Raw genomic sequence first — 15291 nt, forward strand, 5'->3', positions numbered from 1 at the left:
GGTTAGTAAGCAATTTTACCACACTAGTCACTTGTAAATGCATATGTTTAAATCATGTGGCTAAACATTTTAATTGGTTAGGGTTACATTGACAAATGCAAATCCTGCCCTATAGACTTTCATTGTAAGTGTAAACACAATTTTTTGTTGGTTTACAAGGTACAAGGCACAATTTTTTTTTTCTGTGCTGAAAAGCACAGCCACAGGTACTTTTGACTGAGCTTAACTTGTATTTAACTCAAAACATTTATTTTAATATTTATTAAATGAGTATCGCCTAAGTTTCCACATTTCTCTCCCCCCTCAGAGCTAGTGAATTGAGAGCAGTCAAAACCACTCTGACCTCTACGTCCTCCCACAAGCCCCTTTCTCCCACAGGCCTCATTCAATCTTAAGACAACAGCTTTTCCCAGCTTGTGTGTGTGTGTGCGCCTGTAGGTCCCTGCAGCCCCTCTGGCTCTGCCTAGGCTTTGTGAAAAAAAAAAAAAAAAAAAAAACAAACACACACACAAAACCGCCTGGCTCTGAATGGCTAATTGTGAGATTCTGACTGGACCATCCCTGGAGGATTAGTTTGATGTGGAAAGTACCCATGGTTCCTTTCTTTCAGATTGTTGAACTTAGAGAAGTTCCTGTATTCCTGTTGTTCTTGTATGTATACTGTAATTTTTTCCCCCTTTGGCCAACAGGGGCTGGAGAAGACAGACATCTCTGCCACCCCAAAGAACCAAGCAGATGACACTACCTACAATGTAGAGCATATCAGTGAGAGGAGGAAAGTTTCCACTAGGTAATAATATTTTGTTAGCTAGTTCAAGTTAAAGGGTTAGTTCAGCATAAACACTGAACACATTTAACACAAAATAAATGCATACAGGTTTGGAATGACCTGTGGGTATGTAAATGATCATTTTTGGCTGAACTATCCCTTTCATTTGCATGCGGACTATATGTACACTCTGTGGTGATTCACACAAGGTTAGTTTTGGAAGTTTGTAATCCTCTGTGCTGGTTTAGTTTTGATCTGTGTCCTGCCAGGAAGGCAGTGAGTCATAGCAGATGAATGCAAAATGCCTGTCTGTCAGATAAGCATCTCTCTCTCTCTCTCTCTCTCTCTCTCTCTCTCTCTCTCTCTCTCTCTCTCTCGCGCTCTCTCTCGCTCTCTCTCGCTCTCTCTTGCTCTCGCTCTCGCTCTCTCTCTCTCTCTCTCTGTGTCTCTCTCTCTGTGTGTGTCAAGTCAAGTCATATTTATTTATATAGCGCTTTTTACAATACAGATTGTTTCAAAGCAGCTTTACAGAGATAACAGGAAAATAATGCAACAAAGTTTATTTCCAGAAGAAAACAGCGTCACAGTAATCTTACACACCATCTTAAGTAAGTTCAGTGATGTTTCATTTTTGTTGTAAAAAGTTATTAATTTAGTTAATTTATACATATAGCCGCTCTGGACAAAACTGTGATGTCATCATCCAGCTCAGTTCAGTTCTCATATAATGGTGTCAATGCAGGCAGATCAATATTATTGTTGAATATTAAATAAAATGTTAAATTTAATGTCCCCAACTAAGCAAGCCAAAAGCCAATGGCAACAAAGGTGAAAAAAGGCGACAAAGGCAAAAAAAGGGACAGTGGCAAAGAACCAAAACTCCATCAGGTGGCAGAATGGAGAAAAACACCTTGGGAGAAACCAGCCTCAATTGGGGGGCCAGTTCTCCTCTGGCCAATGAGCCAACAGTGTATGATTATGATTCAGGCAGCATTATAGGTCAGAAGTCAGATTGGATTGGAACAATCTGAATATTATCCAGTTCCATCTGGTTGAAGATCAGAGTCATCACACCGGTATGGGGACGGGTTTGTTGAGGATCAGTGCTGATGGCTGTCGTGTCGATGAGGCCTTCACAGGGGAGAGTCTAGTTGACACAACCTCTGCTGACACTTCAGGGATGCGTTGTGGTTGTGTCTAGGCCCAGGTCCTTCATCTGATCTGGATACGGCCCGGATCTAGCTGATTACAGTAAACCTCGGAATAAGCAAGATGCCATTCTTCTTATGATGTAACGAGTACATTGGGTGTTATAGGAAGTGTTCCCAGTTCCGGCTGATGTAATTTATGCAGCCTAATAATCATTTAACTGATTTGAATAATATGAATGTATAATTTTCTATGTGTATGCCAGGTTAAAGAGATGTGTTTTTAGTCTAGATTTAAACTGAGTGTGTCTGCTTCCCGGACAATGTTAGAGAGACTGTTCCAGAGTTTAGGTGATAAATGGGAAAAGGATCTACCGCCAGCAGTCGATTTTGATATTCTAGGTATTAACTGGCCAGATTTTTGAGATCGCAATAGACGTGAAGGCCTATAATGCGTTAAGAGCTCACTCAAGTACTGGGTAACTAAACCATTTAGTGCTTTGTAAGTAATCAGCAATATTTAAAAATGTATACGATGTTTAATAGGGAGCCAATGCAGTGTTGACAGAACTGGGCTAATATGGTCATACTTCCTGGTTCTAGTAAGAACTCTAGCTTTTGCGTTTTGGACCAGCTGTAGTTTGTTTATTATGCGTGCAGGGCAACAACCCATAAGAGCATTACAATAATCTAGCCTTGAGGTCATGAACGCGTGAACTAATTGTTCCGCATTTTTCATTGAAAGCATATGTCGTAATTTAGAGATATTTTTAAGATGGAAGAATGCAGTTTTACAGATGCTAGATACGTGGCTTTCAAATGAAAGATTGGTATCAAAGAGCACAGCCAGATTCCTAACTGTCGACGAAGACTTGACAGAGCAGCCATCAATTGTTAGACAGTATTCTAGGTTAGTACATGCAGAGTTTTTTTGTCCAGTTATTAAAAACTCTGTTTTTTCAGAATTAAGTAATATGAAATTACTAGTCATGGTAATTTTTATGTCAGCTATGCATTCCGTTCATTTCTTGAATTGGCAAGTTTCTTCGGGGCGCGAAGAGATATAGAGCTGAGTATCATCGGCATAACAGTGAAAACTAATCCCATGCTTCCTAATGATATCTCCCAAGGGTAGCATGTACAGGGTGAACAGCAACGGTCCTAGTACTGAGCCTTGTGGTACTCCATACTGAAGTTCTGATTGATAAGACATCTCTTCATTTTCTGCTACAAACTGATAATGGTCGGATGAGTATTATTTAAACCATGCTAATGCAATTCCATTAATGCCAACATCATTTTCTAGTCTATTTAAAAGAATGTTGTGGTCAATGGTATCAAATGCAGCACTAAGATCGAGTAGCACTAATATAGAAATACAACCACGATCGGATAAGAGCAAATCATTTGTAACTCTAATGAGAGCAGTCTCAGTACTGTGGTACGGTCTAAATCCTGACTGGAAATCCTTGCAGATTCCATTTCTTTCTAAAAAGGAACATAGTTGTGGGGATACTGCCTTTTGTAGTATCTTTGACAAAAAGGGTAGATTAGAGATTGGCCTGTAATAGACCAATTCTTTAGGATCAAGTTGCGTTTTCTTTTTAAATAAGAGGTTTAATAATAGCCAGCTTAAGTTTTCGGTACATATCCTAGTGACAAAGATTAATTAATGATATTAAGAAGAGGATCTATGACCTCTGAAAGCATTTCTTTCAGTAGCTTAGTCAGTGTATGGTCTAAAATACAACTGCGAGTTTAGACAATTATTCCTCTCCTATTGCAACGAATGAATGGAATTTTTCCTCAGGGACGCTACAATGCACTGCCTGATGCGATACTGTAGTAGACGGTTGCATAGTTATAATTTTCTCTCTAATATTATCAATCTTGTAAGTAAAGAATTTCATACAGTCATTCATAAAGCAGTCATTACTGCTATGCTCTTTGGAAACTTCAGAAGTAGAAGCTTTAATTCATTTTAATTTAGCCACTGTTTCAAATAAATACTGTGTGTGTGTGTGTTTATTTTCAGTGAATGTCTGTCTTCATACTTTAATGATAAGCTTTCCAGAAGGTAAACCAGTAGCTCAATCGTGACATGTGTCTGAGGTTATTATTCGTGTTTGTGTGGTTGGCACACTTGCATGTTTCTAGATATAGTGAGGCTGATATATTAAAGATTGAAGGTCTTCTTTTTAAACTAAAGAACAGATCGCTGCTACCCTTCACTCGATGGCTGCTTCATGACCAAGCACTCCATATTACCGACTTTCTTGGTCCCAGTCTGGACTGTATGAATGTCTCATGCAATTACAAGTCAAGAGCTTCTGGGATGGATATTTCACCAAAGCTGCTGTTCTAATGGCTGGTTTTAGGGATTTGATAGAGTGTTACTGTACAAAAGACAGAGGTCTGCAATAAAAGTGACTTTTTTGTCGGAACTTTAGACTCAACACTTCTGGATCCCATCTCATCTGGCTCCGCGGCAGGGGTCTGAAAGATTGTGTGTGTGGAGTCTGATGTGGTGTACATCTACAATATCCAGGTCCTATGCACTTTTTGGGTTGCATAGCTTTTCAGTGTGTGTGTGGGTGTTGTAGATGTTTTTGGTTCATTGGCCCACAGTTTGCAGATCTTAACAGTCTGTTTTTATCTTCTGGGTGTAGTTTGACAGTCCTGGGTCAAAGGTTTTGGATTCACACAGATTGCTTTGACTAAACAGTGGTCTCAAACTCAAATTATTTATCTCAACCGGAGACCATGTAAAAAAATAAATAAAAAAAAAGAAGTGTTTTTACAACCATGAATTTAAGCCATAAACATTTTTCGCAGTTATTTAAATATATAAGGGTACAAATTCATGAAAATTCAACTAACAATTAAATTAAATTAATTAAGCCTATTAAATTAAAATAAAACAATGTGCACAATTTATGATCAAACAGTAGACCATAGCAACTTTGCAAAACTATCGTTAATACTGTTAATGTAAAATTAAAGTTTCCAGAGTGTGCTTTGCATCAAAAAGGGAAACCGAAACTAGCACTGCAGATATACAAACCGTAGACAAAGCAGCGCTGGCTTAACATTTTAACTATCAATCATGCTGATCATTTTCTTCATTTCAGGGGGCTTACAATGATAATGAAAATATTAGTGTATTGCAATGCTCAGGTAAGATGATGTAAAATTAGAACAGCCTTCTGTCTGTGCCCTCTTGACTTTCTTTACTTGCTTTCATTACTTTAGCTTTTTTTCTTATGTACATTTTATTCTCATTATCGTTTGCAAAATTAAATAGCCAATTAGAGTGATCTTTCTAACTGACGGCCCTGACGTCTGTGCGTGTGCGTGTGTGCGTTTGTGTGTGTGTGTGCGTGTGTGTGTGTGCGTGTGTGTGTGTGCGTGTGTGCAGAAATTGACATTTGATTTGCTGGTCAGATTTAAGGATAAACTAATATCAAATATCACTGTTGTAAAACATGAGGTTGATTGCATGTGTGTGGGTGTTATCAATTTTAGTTGTGTGTTTTCTTGTCAGCTATTGTGAGCTAATAGTGTAGATTATATGTTCTGTTTGTGTATATGTTTGAGTTGAGTGTTGAATCTGTGGAATTTGGACCGAATGCTCTTTTGCTTTCAGTGTTTGGCGGCAGACATCTCTATGACTCACCCCTTAATATGTGTAAACAGTCACAATGATTAACTTTATGGAAAGCAGTCTGATTCCTCATATAACATTATATGTCAGAGCATCTGTTTTCATTTATTTATTTGACACATAGCATCCGCTAATCTCCACTAATCACACATACTCAGCTTTTTGAATGAACAAGTAATAAAATGATATATACAATAATAAATTTGATTATGAAATGAGATCCCTACCAAATATATCTTCTCTCTGCAGTCATTCCTCCTCAGGTGAGGGTGCGAAAAGTTCTGGAGAAAGAATACATTTCAGACAGGATGAGATCTCCCACTTTCAACCTTTCACTGCAGGAGAGCAGGATGCGAAAAACAAGGAAAATGAGAATGTGAGGGAAGAAATGGTAAGCAGTCATGCTGCACCCCCCAAATTGAAGAGAATTTCATAATTTATCTTATTCACAATGAATATTTTCTAGATAATCAGTAAAAAAAAAAAAAGAAAGTTTGGTTTGGTTTCAATTTGGTTTCTCTAGAAGAGCTTTGTTAATCAGCATTGTGTGTTAATGTTGTTTGCTATCATAGTAAAGCATCAGCAGATTCCTTAAAATTAGGGCTGCACTATTAATCACATTTTAAATCACCCAATCAGAGCTTTTCTATTAAGTGGATACATTTTCTTACCAATGTTTTACTTAATCTTCCCAACCATATGCATGTGTGCACTCTGTTCACATAAACCCACATAAACCATGCATATGAGTTGATTTTTCTCTTGATTTGTTTGAGTAATAATTTAAATTACAACAGCTTTGTGCTTCTATGACTTCTCCTCATCTTCCTGTATTGTACACATGTGATCAGCAGTGGCTCCAGACATCATGAGACTCAACCCTCCTGTTGTTCTCTTTCTCTCTTTCTATCTCTGTCTCTCTCTCTTTCTCTCTGGGTCACTGTGTTTCTGTGTTCCTCCCTGAGGGGTGTGTGGTTGTGCTGCTGTTAAACAGACCACCAACCATGTTTTTCACTCCTTCACTCTCACTGTTTTTCTTTTGCCCCTCTTTATATCCTTCTTTCTCCTTTTGGGAGAGAAAGAGAGTTTGGGTGCCTATTTTGAGGAAGAATGGAAGGGTCAGCGCTTGTTTTAGCCCAAAATGACACAGCCACAGACACAGTGTTGTTTCAATTTTCTTTTATTTGCTGGCAAGATCTTACATAAGCTGTGATCTCTCTCCATAGCCAAATATACATTTTAATACATAAAAAAACATTCTTCACAAACTTCAGTGAACATTTTTGAGTTGGCGCAAACAAATCATTGCATCGAAGTTGCAACTTACCTGTTTTGAAACAATTATTTCATGAAAATTACTTGAACTTAACTCTAAGGACCCTATTTTAACGATCTAAGCGCATGGTCTAAAGCGCAAAGCGCACAGTGCAAGTGCACTTTGGCCGTGTCCGAATCCACTTTTGCTAGTTTAATGACGGGAAAAATGGTCGGCATGCCCGGCGCATGGTCTAATAGGGTTGTCCCTATTCTCTTGTATGAGTAATGGGTGTTTTGGGTGTAATGTGCAATAAACCAATCAGAGTCTCATCTCCCATTCCCTTTAAAAAGCCAATTGTGCTCGCGCCATGGCGGGCTGTTATTTACATGGCGGAATTTGCAAGCAGAAAGACATTCAGCTTATCCAGAGAGCAAACGGATCTGCTTGTGTGTGAGGAGACCATCTACAGGACAAGCTGGATTCCACCATATCTTATGTACACAATAATAATCTTTTACATTGTAATCCTTTTATTTTTAATATTTGTCATGTTTGTGTGCTGCTGCACTGCGTAAATAAGCAGAGTGTACGCGCGTTTTGCACCCGCCTATAGGTGCATATTACTAATGTGCCCTTTAAATAAAAAAAAAAAAAATAATTGTGCCATTGACTTTAGACCAGGTTTTTGTTGGTCAATGGCGCAGTCTATTTCAGTTGCCTCAAAATAGCAACGCACCAACAATGCGCCTGAACACACCTCGTTTTCAGATCAGCACGCTCATGGGTGCACAAATGGGCAGAAATGCATTTGCTATTTAAACAATGTGGCGCAGGACGTGAAAATGATAACTGCATTGGGCTGAAACTTACTTGAAAAAAACGCTTGAGTTTCGCCTGGCGCCGCATTGCGCCGGGTGTATGATAGGGCCCTAATGCTGTTTAATAGCAAACATTTCTATTTTAACGCTCATACTCACTTAATTAACTAGTCATGAGACAAAAATATCATCGGTCTTTAAGAAACAAAAAGCATCTACAACAAACCACCTACCAAAATTTGCACCAAAGGGGTTCAAATAAGATCCCCCTCTTTTTTTGTTTTTGTTGCATTGTGTCTTCTAGGCTAAACAGAATGAGCAGAAAGTGAGAGAGAGGCAGTGTTCTGTGGGCACAGAAGAACTGATTGCTTCTTCTGGAGCTCTTAAGGTGGATGAAGAACCAAAAGCTCCCATGCCAGTACTACAGAGACAGGACTCAGGTCAGCGCAACATAAAAGGCATCCTGAAGAAGAGCCGCTCAACCAGTCTGGACTCCGAACACGCCGAGCTGGAGTGTATCACAACTCCTGCCATCAAAACCTGCAAGGAGCTGACTGTTCTTGATGGAAAGAAGGCCAAGGATGAAGAGGTTGAGGATGACAAGGAGGAAGAGGAGGATGGAGACGAGAGGATGCTGCAGAGAGAGGAAAGCAGCTCGAGTGAGACTTCTCGCACTCCTTCCCCAGATTCTGTGGACAAAACCCCGTCTATCTCCCAATCTGAAGAAGGGGAGGAGCTAGACAGCAGCCTGGACGGGAGCATGAGCTCCTCCCTCAAAGAGAGGTATGATGGGAAAGGGAGTTTTAATGCTTAAAAGCATTCATGTAACTCAAACAGTAGAGCATGGCTCCAGCAACGCAAAGGTCATAGGTTCGATTCTCGGGGAATGCATGAACTGTTAATATGTATGCAACGGAAGTTGCTTTGGATAAAAGAATCTGCCAGATGCATTAATAAAACTGTTATGACTGATTGCTGATTATTTGTTTAAAAGTTTGTTTAACAATGATAATAATATGTATTGACATTGATTATTATTTTATTGTATTTATTCACTGCTGTTTTGTGGTTGCAATTTTACTTATTTAAAGAAAAAAAGTCAATTATTTTATTTTCCTTCATTTTCATGTTTGTCTGAATAGTTTAAAGTGCTATGCATAAAAAAAAAAAAAATTGTTACGAAGATTTTACAGGTAGAAAAGTATGAATATTGATTAAAAATATCATGCACTTCTAACTTCAGTTTTTACCTTTTACCCAGCTTTGAATGAAAAGTCCAAACAAAAGTCCCACGAAAGTCTATTGATGGGATGTTTGTTATACTGCTGACACAGTCTAAACACAGAAGCTGCTTAAGTGGAAAGTTCACTTTCTATGTCTGTTTCTATAATACGTTCCCTATACATTTGGCAGGCTGGCAGAGTTTAACAGTGGTGAAGACGATTGCTGGAGCAAGCTTAAGAAGAATAAGCAAACCGATGTCGTCCAGGCTTCCCTGGCTGACCGTTACTCCCAGCTGCAGGAGAGTGAAAATGCCTGGAAGAAGAAGGTACCCACACACTCTTTAAAACAGCAGCCACTTTTTCCTGTCAGTAGCAGAGAGAAATGGGCTGAATTAACCTAAAACTTTCATAAAACTTTTCACAGTACACAACACTTTTGTTGTTGTGTGCAGTTTGGGGTTCATGAAGTGTCCGTGTTGGTTGGCTATAGGGTGGAGACAGCATAAAACAATAGACTGCAGATGAAGGTCTCCTGATGTGAGGAGCTGTTTGTGGGATGGTGAATCCACTGGGAGGGGTGGGGCAGGAAGAGGTTGTTTCCAGTGCTGAGTCAGCAAGTTCCTCAGCTTGGATGTCCTGCTGAGAAGGGGTGTGAGCACAGAAGGAGGATTTCCACTCAGTTTTACCAATTCCTGAAATTTGGTATGCATCAGTGATCAGTCTCTCTAGTTACATGCATTCTCAGTACAAACATTTAAACCCACAAATTAATATGGAGAAGTGTGTTTCCCCTATTTCTTTAAAAGGTATTGTTCATGCAAAAATAATTTACTTGGATAAATTGAATATAATGGCAATAACAATTTCCATTTCCATTTAGTTTTGGAGAAAAACAATCTGATATTTAAGGAATTTTTATGATAAAATTGTGCCAGCTTCCATTGATCACCTTTGCACACACAGGCCCTATCCCAAATGGTACTAGCCATTATTCAAACTATCATAGACTACTTTTATTTAGATTTTTGTATGTGTATTTGTTTTATTTAAATTTTTTTGGAAGTGTTGTTGTATTGGGAGAGCTGCATAAAGATTCTTATTTTGTACAAGTTTCTGCTTTTGTGTTCCACTGAAAACAGTGGTAAATGGTGAAATAATAAATTTTTTTGAGTGAACTATTCCTTTCAATAACTTCAGTAACTTAGTAAGATTATCTTAACACATTTAATACCGATCAGTCTACGTTACTGATCACAAGACAGTAGCTTTAAGTAGAAGAAAAAAACTAAACAAGACTTAAGCCGGGCTCAGACTACAGGGTAGTCACATAATCACTCAAGATCAGTGTTGGGTATAGTTACTTTGGAAAGTAGTTAATTAGGTTACAACGTTACCATCAATTAAAAGTAATCAGTTACGTTACAGTGTTATCTATTCATAAAAGTAACGCGTTAGAGTACTCATGCGTTACCAAAAATTAAAAGCCGTTTGCAGCGGCTCACACATGACAGACACAGCCCCCGGCCCCTTTAAATGCACCTAGAAGTCGTGACTCCTGACAATGAATAACGTCAGTCATCCGACTAAATTAACACTGCAGGATAACAATAACAGGAAAGACAGTCAGCAATAGGCTATTCCACATGGCGTTTTATTTATTTATTTATTATCACAGAACATATTAATCAAAATTCGCACCTACCCAGCCCGGGTAGCCTAGGCTACTGTATATGAGCACCATACAAGATAACTCCTGATTTTTTTCTTTAAATCTAATGCAGTTATCAAAGTGTATCAAGTGTGCTTACTTGTAAACACAACCTGAGGTAAACAGGCTTGCAGATTTAAATCCATTTAGGAATGAACAACCAGTCGATCTAACCGAAATTAACAGCTGCCTGTCAAACAAAAATGATTACAAACCGATTTAGCAAATTTTTGGCGGTCGACAGAAGCTTTTCACCAACGCAGAGTGTGCATTTTCTTTTCCTTTTCGTTGACAAATTGAACATGATGTGCGTACTTCCATAATCCAAACGCTGTCTTCTCTGCCATCTTGTTATTATTATGTTAAAAGAAACGTTAAAGTATCACACAGAAATACCTTTGCTATTACCACGGACATAAACTGATGGTTATTTGCACGTTATGTATGTTTAATCCAGCTGTAGACGTTAAGAGACTGGGCGCAATCAATTTTCGGCGGACCATCACTTTTCGGCACGACACCTGTCGTTCAAAAAAAAAAAAAAAAAAAAACACACACACACACACACAGGGTCAGACTCAGGCGCATGCAGGGCACAGACGTATCACAGCCATTGACTTTACGATCACAGCGCTTCGGCTCCGCTGATATACCCGCAGGTGGCAAAGTAGACCTAAGCCTACTGTCTGACAAAAAGCAGGCTGCAGTCGGGATTTTCCTTTCCTTAAAATAACGGATTACTTTTTTAAAAAAATAACGAAGTTACTGATTACTTAACGCAAGAAACTAACGCGTTAAGTTACACATTTCACGAAAAAGGTAATTAGAGTACTCTAACGCGTTACTTTGTAACGCGTTACCCACAACACTGCTCAAGATATAGTACCTTCAATGCCCTGTTGATGGCGATAACACTTGTTTTGAAACACAAATAAACTGCTGCAGAAAAAGTTAGGTGCCATGCAAAATGTAATGTTGTAATTGCATTATTCATTTCAAATTTATTTGAGTAAAGAAGAGTACTTGTTCAAAAATGTAGTCAAATTGAGTATAGATTATTAGATTATTATAAGATATTAGCAACTTTTACATTGTAAGTACAAAGTAGCCAAAAAGATACAGAGGTAGAGTAAGTAACTAGCTATATTTACTCAAATACTTTATGCTACTGGACATTTATTTATTATGATTGATTTTATTTGCCATGTAGCCTACAACACAGAGCAATGCACACTCTTGTTTACATCCAGTTCGTGTTGAAGAGCCGCAAGACAAGTCATTTATTCACATAATGTTCTCTCTCTTAAAATGTAAATGAGTGTAAATGTCAACATCATCATATGTCTGAAGTATTGAAGTCTGTCAGGTGGCTAAAACATGAGATTACTGCAAATCAAACAATCTGCTGTTTTATTCCAATCATTACTCCTGGTCGAAGGCTTCTGTAAATATTTAGTTTATATATATATATATATATATATATATATATATATATATATGTATGTATGTGTATATATATATATATATATATATATATATATATATATATATACAGTCCCTGACAAAAGTCTTGTCGCTTATCTATTTTGTAGAAACACTTGCAATTAACCTGACTTTAAATTAATCAATTGGTGTTAGAAATAGCTCATATGAAAAGCTAAAACCCTCCCAAATTATGTTTAATGCACTGAAATAAATTAGTTTCACTGAAAAAAGATTTATCATTTAATCAAGACAGAAAGGTCAAATTTTGGCAAGACAAAAGTTTTGTCGCCTATACAGAAATTGAACAAATTTACTGCAAATACAAAAATATGTCAGCAAATTATGTAGTGGTGCTGTGAGGTCCAAATGTAATATCTTGTATGACTTCCATGAGCTTGAAGGACTGTATCCATGCGGTTTGGCAAGGATTCATACAATTTATTGATGAAGTCATCAGGAATAGCAAAGAAAGCAGTCTTGCATGCCTCCCAGAGTTCATCAATATTCTTTGGTTTCGTCTTCCATGCTTCCTCTTTCATCCTACCCCACATATGCTCAATGATGTTCATGTCTGGTGACTGGGCTGGCCAATCCTGGAGCATCTTGATCTTCTTCGCCTTGAGGAACTTTGATGTGGAGATGGAAGTATGCGATGAAGCACCATCCTGCTGCAGAATTTGGCCTCTTTTATGGTTGGGAATATAAGAGGTAGCTAAGATTTCTTGGTATTTTAGACTATTGATGTTGCCTTCCACCCTGCAGATCTCTCGCACACCCCCATACTAAATGTAACCCCAGACCATGATTTTTCCGCCACCAAACTTCACTGTTTTCTGGGTGAATCTCGGATCCATGCGGGCTCCAGTAGGTCTCCTTCAATATTTGCGGCGACTGTGGTGTAATTCAACAGAAGATTCATCTGAAAAATCCACCTTCTTCCACTTTTCCAGCGTCCATCCTTTTAGCAGGCTGTGGGCCTTGGCAAATGCCACACGGTTTTTCAATTGTCTTTTGTTTAGTGCTGGCTTCTGGGCACTGATTCGACCATGGAGGCCATTTCGAGACAGAATCCGACAAACTGTTCTGGTTGACACAGGGACTTCAGGTGACCAGGTCTCGTGGAGCTCTGCTGCAGTGGAAAATGGGCTGGCCTTGGATTTTCGAGCCAACAAACGGTCCTCTCGAGCAGTTGTCTTGCGGGGTCTGCCTGACCTGGGCTTGTCAAAACCGTCTCCAGTGTCTTCAAATGTTTTTTTTATCCTCTGTACTTGACGCTGAGACACATTGAAGGTGTCTGCCACATCAGCAGTGGATCTGGTCTTCAGCCTCTTGATAATCAAAACTTTAGTCTAAGGGTGAATCTTAGGCATGTTTGCAGAGGTCTAGTTGCAGTTGATGTGAAGGTATAGTGTACTGGGGTTGTTTTTATACACACCTGAGACCTAATTGATCCATTATTAGTCACAGGTCAAGCTCATATGACAAGGCGACAACACTTATGTCTTTGCAAAAATTGACTCAATGGGCTTTACCAAGCTGTGAATATTAGAATACTTTTTGACAGTTTCGTTTTGCACTGAAACATTATTACAAAAGCTGTTGGGATTAAAATGAGCCATTTCTTGAAAACAAATCTTGATTAGAAATATATTTCAGCGGCACTTCAGGTCAATTTGTACACAAGCGACAAGACTTTTGTCAGGGACTGTATATATATATATATATATATATATATATATATATATATATATATATATATATATATATATATATATATATATATATATATGTTTAAACTAAATTGAATGGTGCAACGCAAAAATATTTAGTAATACGTAAATTGTAACTTAGTGCCACTTTACATCACAACTAGGCTAAGATGTAACTAATGCACAGCTGGTGCAACCGGCCCCAGGAGTTTTAGGCCAATTTATCCCCGATTTACCCCTCCCGACAATCTGAGAAAAGATCTTGTTCCGGACCTTGTTCGGTTCCGATGTTCAGCACAGATTATCTGGTAATGATGCGTTGTCAGATTTAATTTTAAACCTCTGAATCTGCTTTAGGACACATCGGGCTCCCCCAGTGATATAAAACATGTTTGATATTTAGTATTTTAAATCAGGGTGGTTATGACTATGATTATGTCAGTACTTTCACAATAGCCAATAAGAGGTGAATGAGAGAAACATTTGAAACGGCAAAAACATGACGTTCCCTACCTGTCAACAACACAATGTCTTAGAAAACGTACCACAATCGTATGGGCAAAGAGAAGAGCTGGGGAGAAATCACCTCGGTTTTGAACGTACCGGCTGAGTGTAGAAAGCTGCTAGAGCTATAGGCTAACATGCTTAGAGTGTTGCCAAGCAACGGTAAACATTTTAGCCCTTAAGGCTGACATTAGCTAGCATACTGCTGTTAACAGGTATTAAAATTGGCAAAATCTCACCTCCTGTTCTCACTGATAAACAGACTATATTCATTTTGTTTACATCCGCTTCTGCATGAAATCACGTGGTGCTCCCTCTGGCATGATAATCTTAACTCTTTGGAGTCTTGGGCTATTTTGGCCGTTTTTGAGTACTTTTTTATTTTTTTATTTTGCGACATAAACAAATTTATACCATACCAATGTTTGGTATCATTTTTTTCAGCACAACATCACCTATATGAACAGACAATTAGTTTTTCACTTTGATGTACTGTATCAACATACTGGACCCAAAATCACACAAAAAATACAAAATCCGAATAGAAAAATTATAGTTTTTTTACTACAAAAAACACAAACATGCTCAATGAAGCATTTTAAAAGGTTTAAAATGTAAACACAAGTTGTAAGTGTCAACATATACAGGTACAATTCAGATATAATCAAGCTATATACAAAAAAAAAAAATGATTTACAAAAAAAGCGGGTGTAGCCATAGGCTTTTTTTTTTCTTTTTAGCTTTGCCACTTTTTAAAACAGTTCATGCACAAAATTATACAGAGAGCTATATTTAAGGCCTTGCATTCCCAGAATATGAGGGTTCCCAAATAGTGCAAATACAACATAAAAAAGGTAAAATTGAGATAAAATCTAACTATATACAGAAAAAAGCAGGTGTGGCAATAGGCGTTTTTTCTTTTCTTTTTTGCTTATAAACTCTACAAAACACTTCATGTACAATTACACAGACAGCTACATTACAGGGCTTTCATTTCTTGAGTAA

General features: G+C 38.1%; 1 protein-coding gene across 5 annotated transcripts in view; it reads left to right on the top strand.

Moving 5' to 3' along the window:
- svild (supervillin d) overlaps positions 1–15291 on the top strand; it is a 182998-nt gene that overhangs the window by 90012 nt on the left and 77695 nt on the right. For 4 of the 5 annotated variants that reach the window (XM_084433449.1, XM_084433452.1, XM_084433450.1 and 1 more), the window contains exons 5-8: positions 690–790; positions 5831–5972; positions 7962–8440; positions 9071–9206. In XM_084433449.1, the coding sequence (XP_084289575.1) occupies positions 690–790; positions 5831–5972; positions 7962–8440; positions 9071–9206 (858 nt within the window). The remainder of the gene's footprint in view (positions 1–689; positions 791–5830; positions 5973–7961; positions 8441–9070; positions 9207–15291) is intronic. The other variant, XM_084433453.1, reaches the window with a different exon arrangement.

The sequence above is a fragment of the Rutilus rutilus genome (genome assembly GCF_951802725.1).
Source record: "Rutilus rutilus genome assembly, chromosome: 16".
Classification (NCBI taxonomy): domain Eukaryota; kingdom Metazoa; phylum Chordata; class Actinopteri; order Cypriniformes; family Leuciscidae; genus Rutilus; species Rutilus rutilus.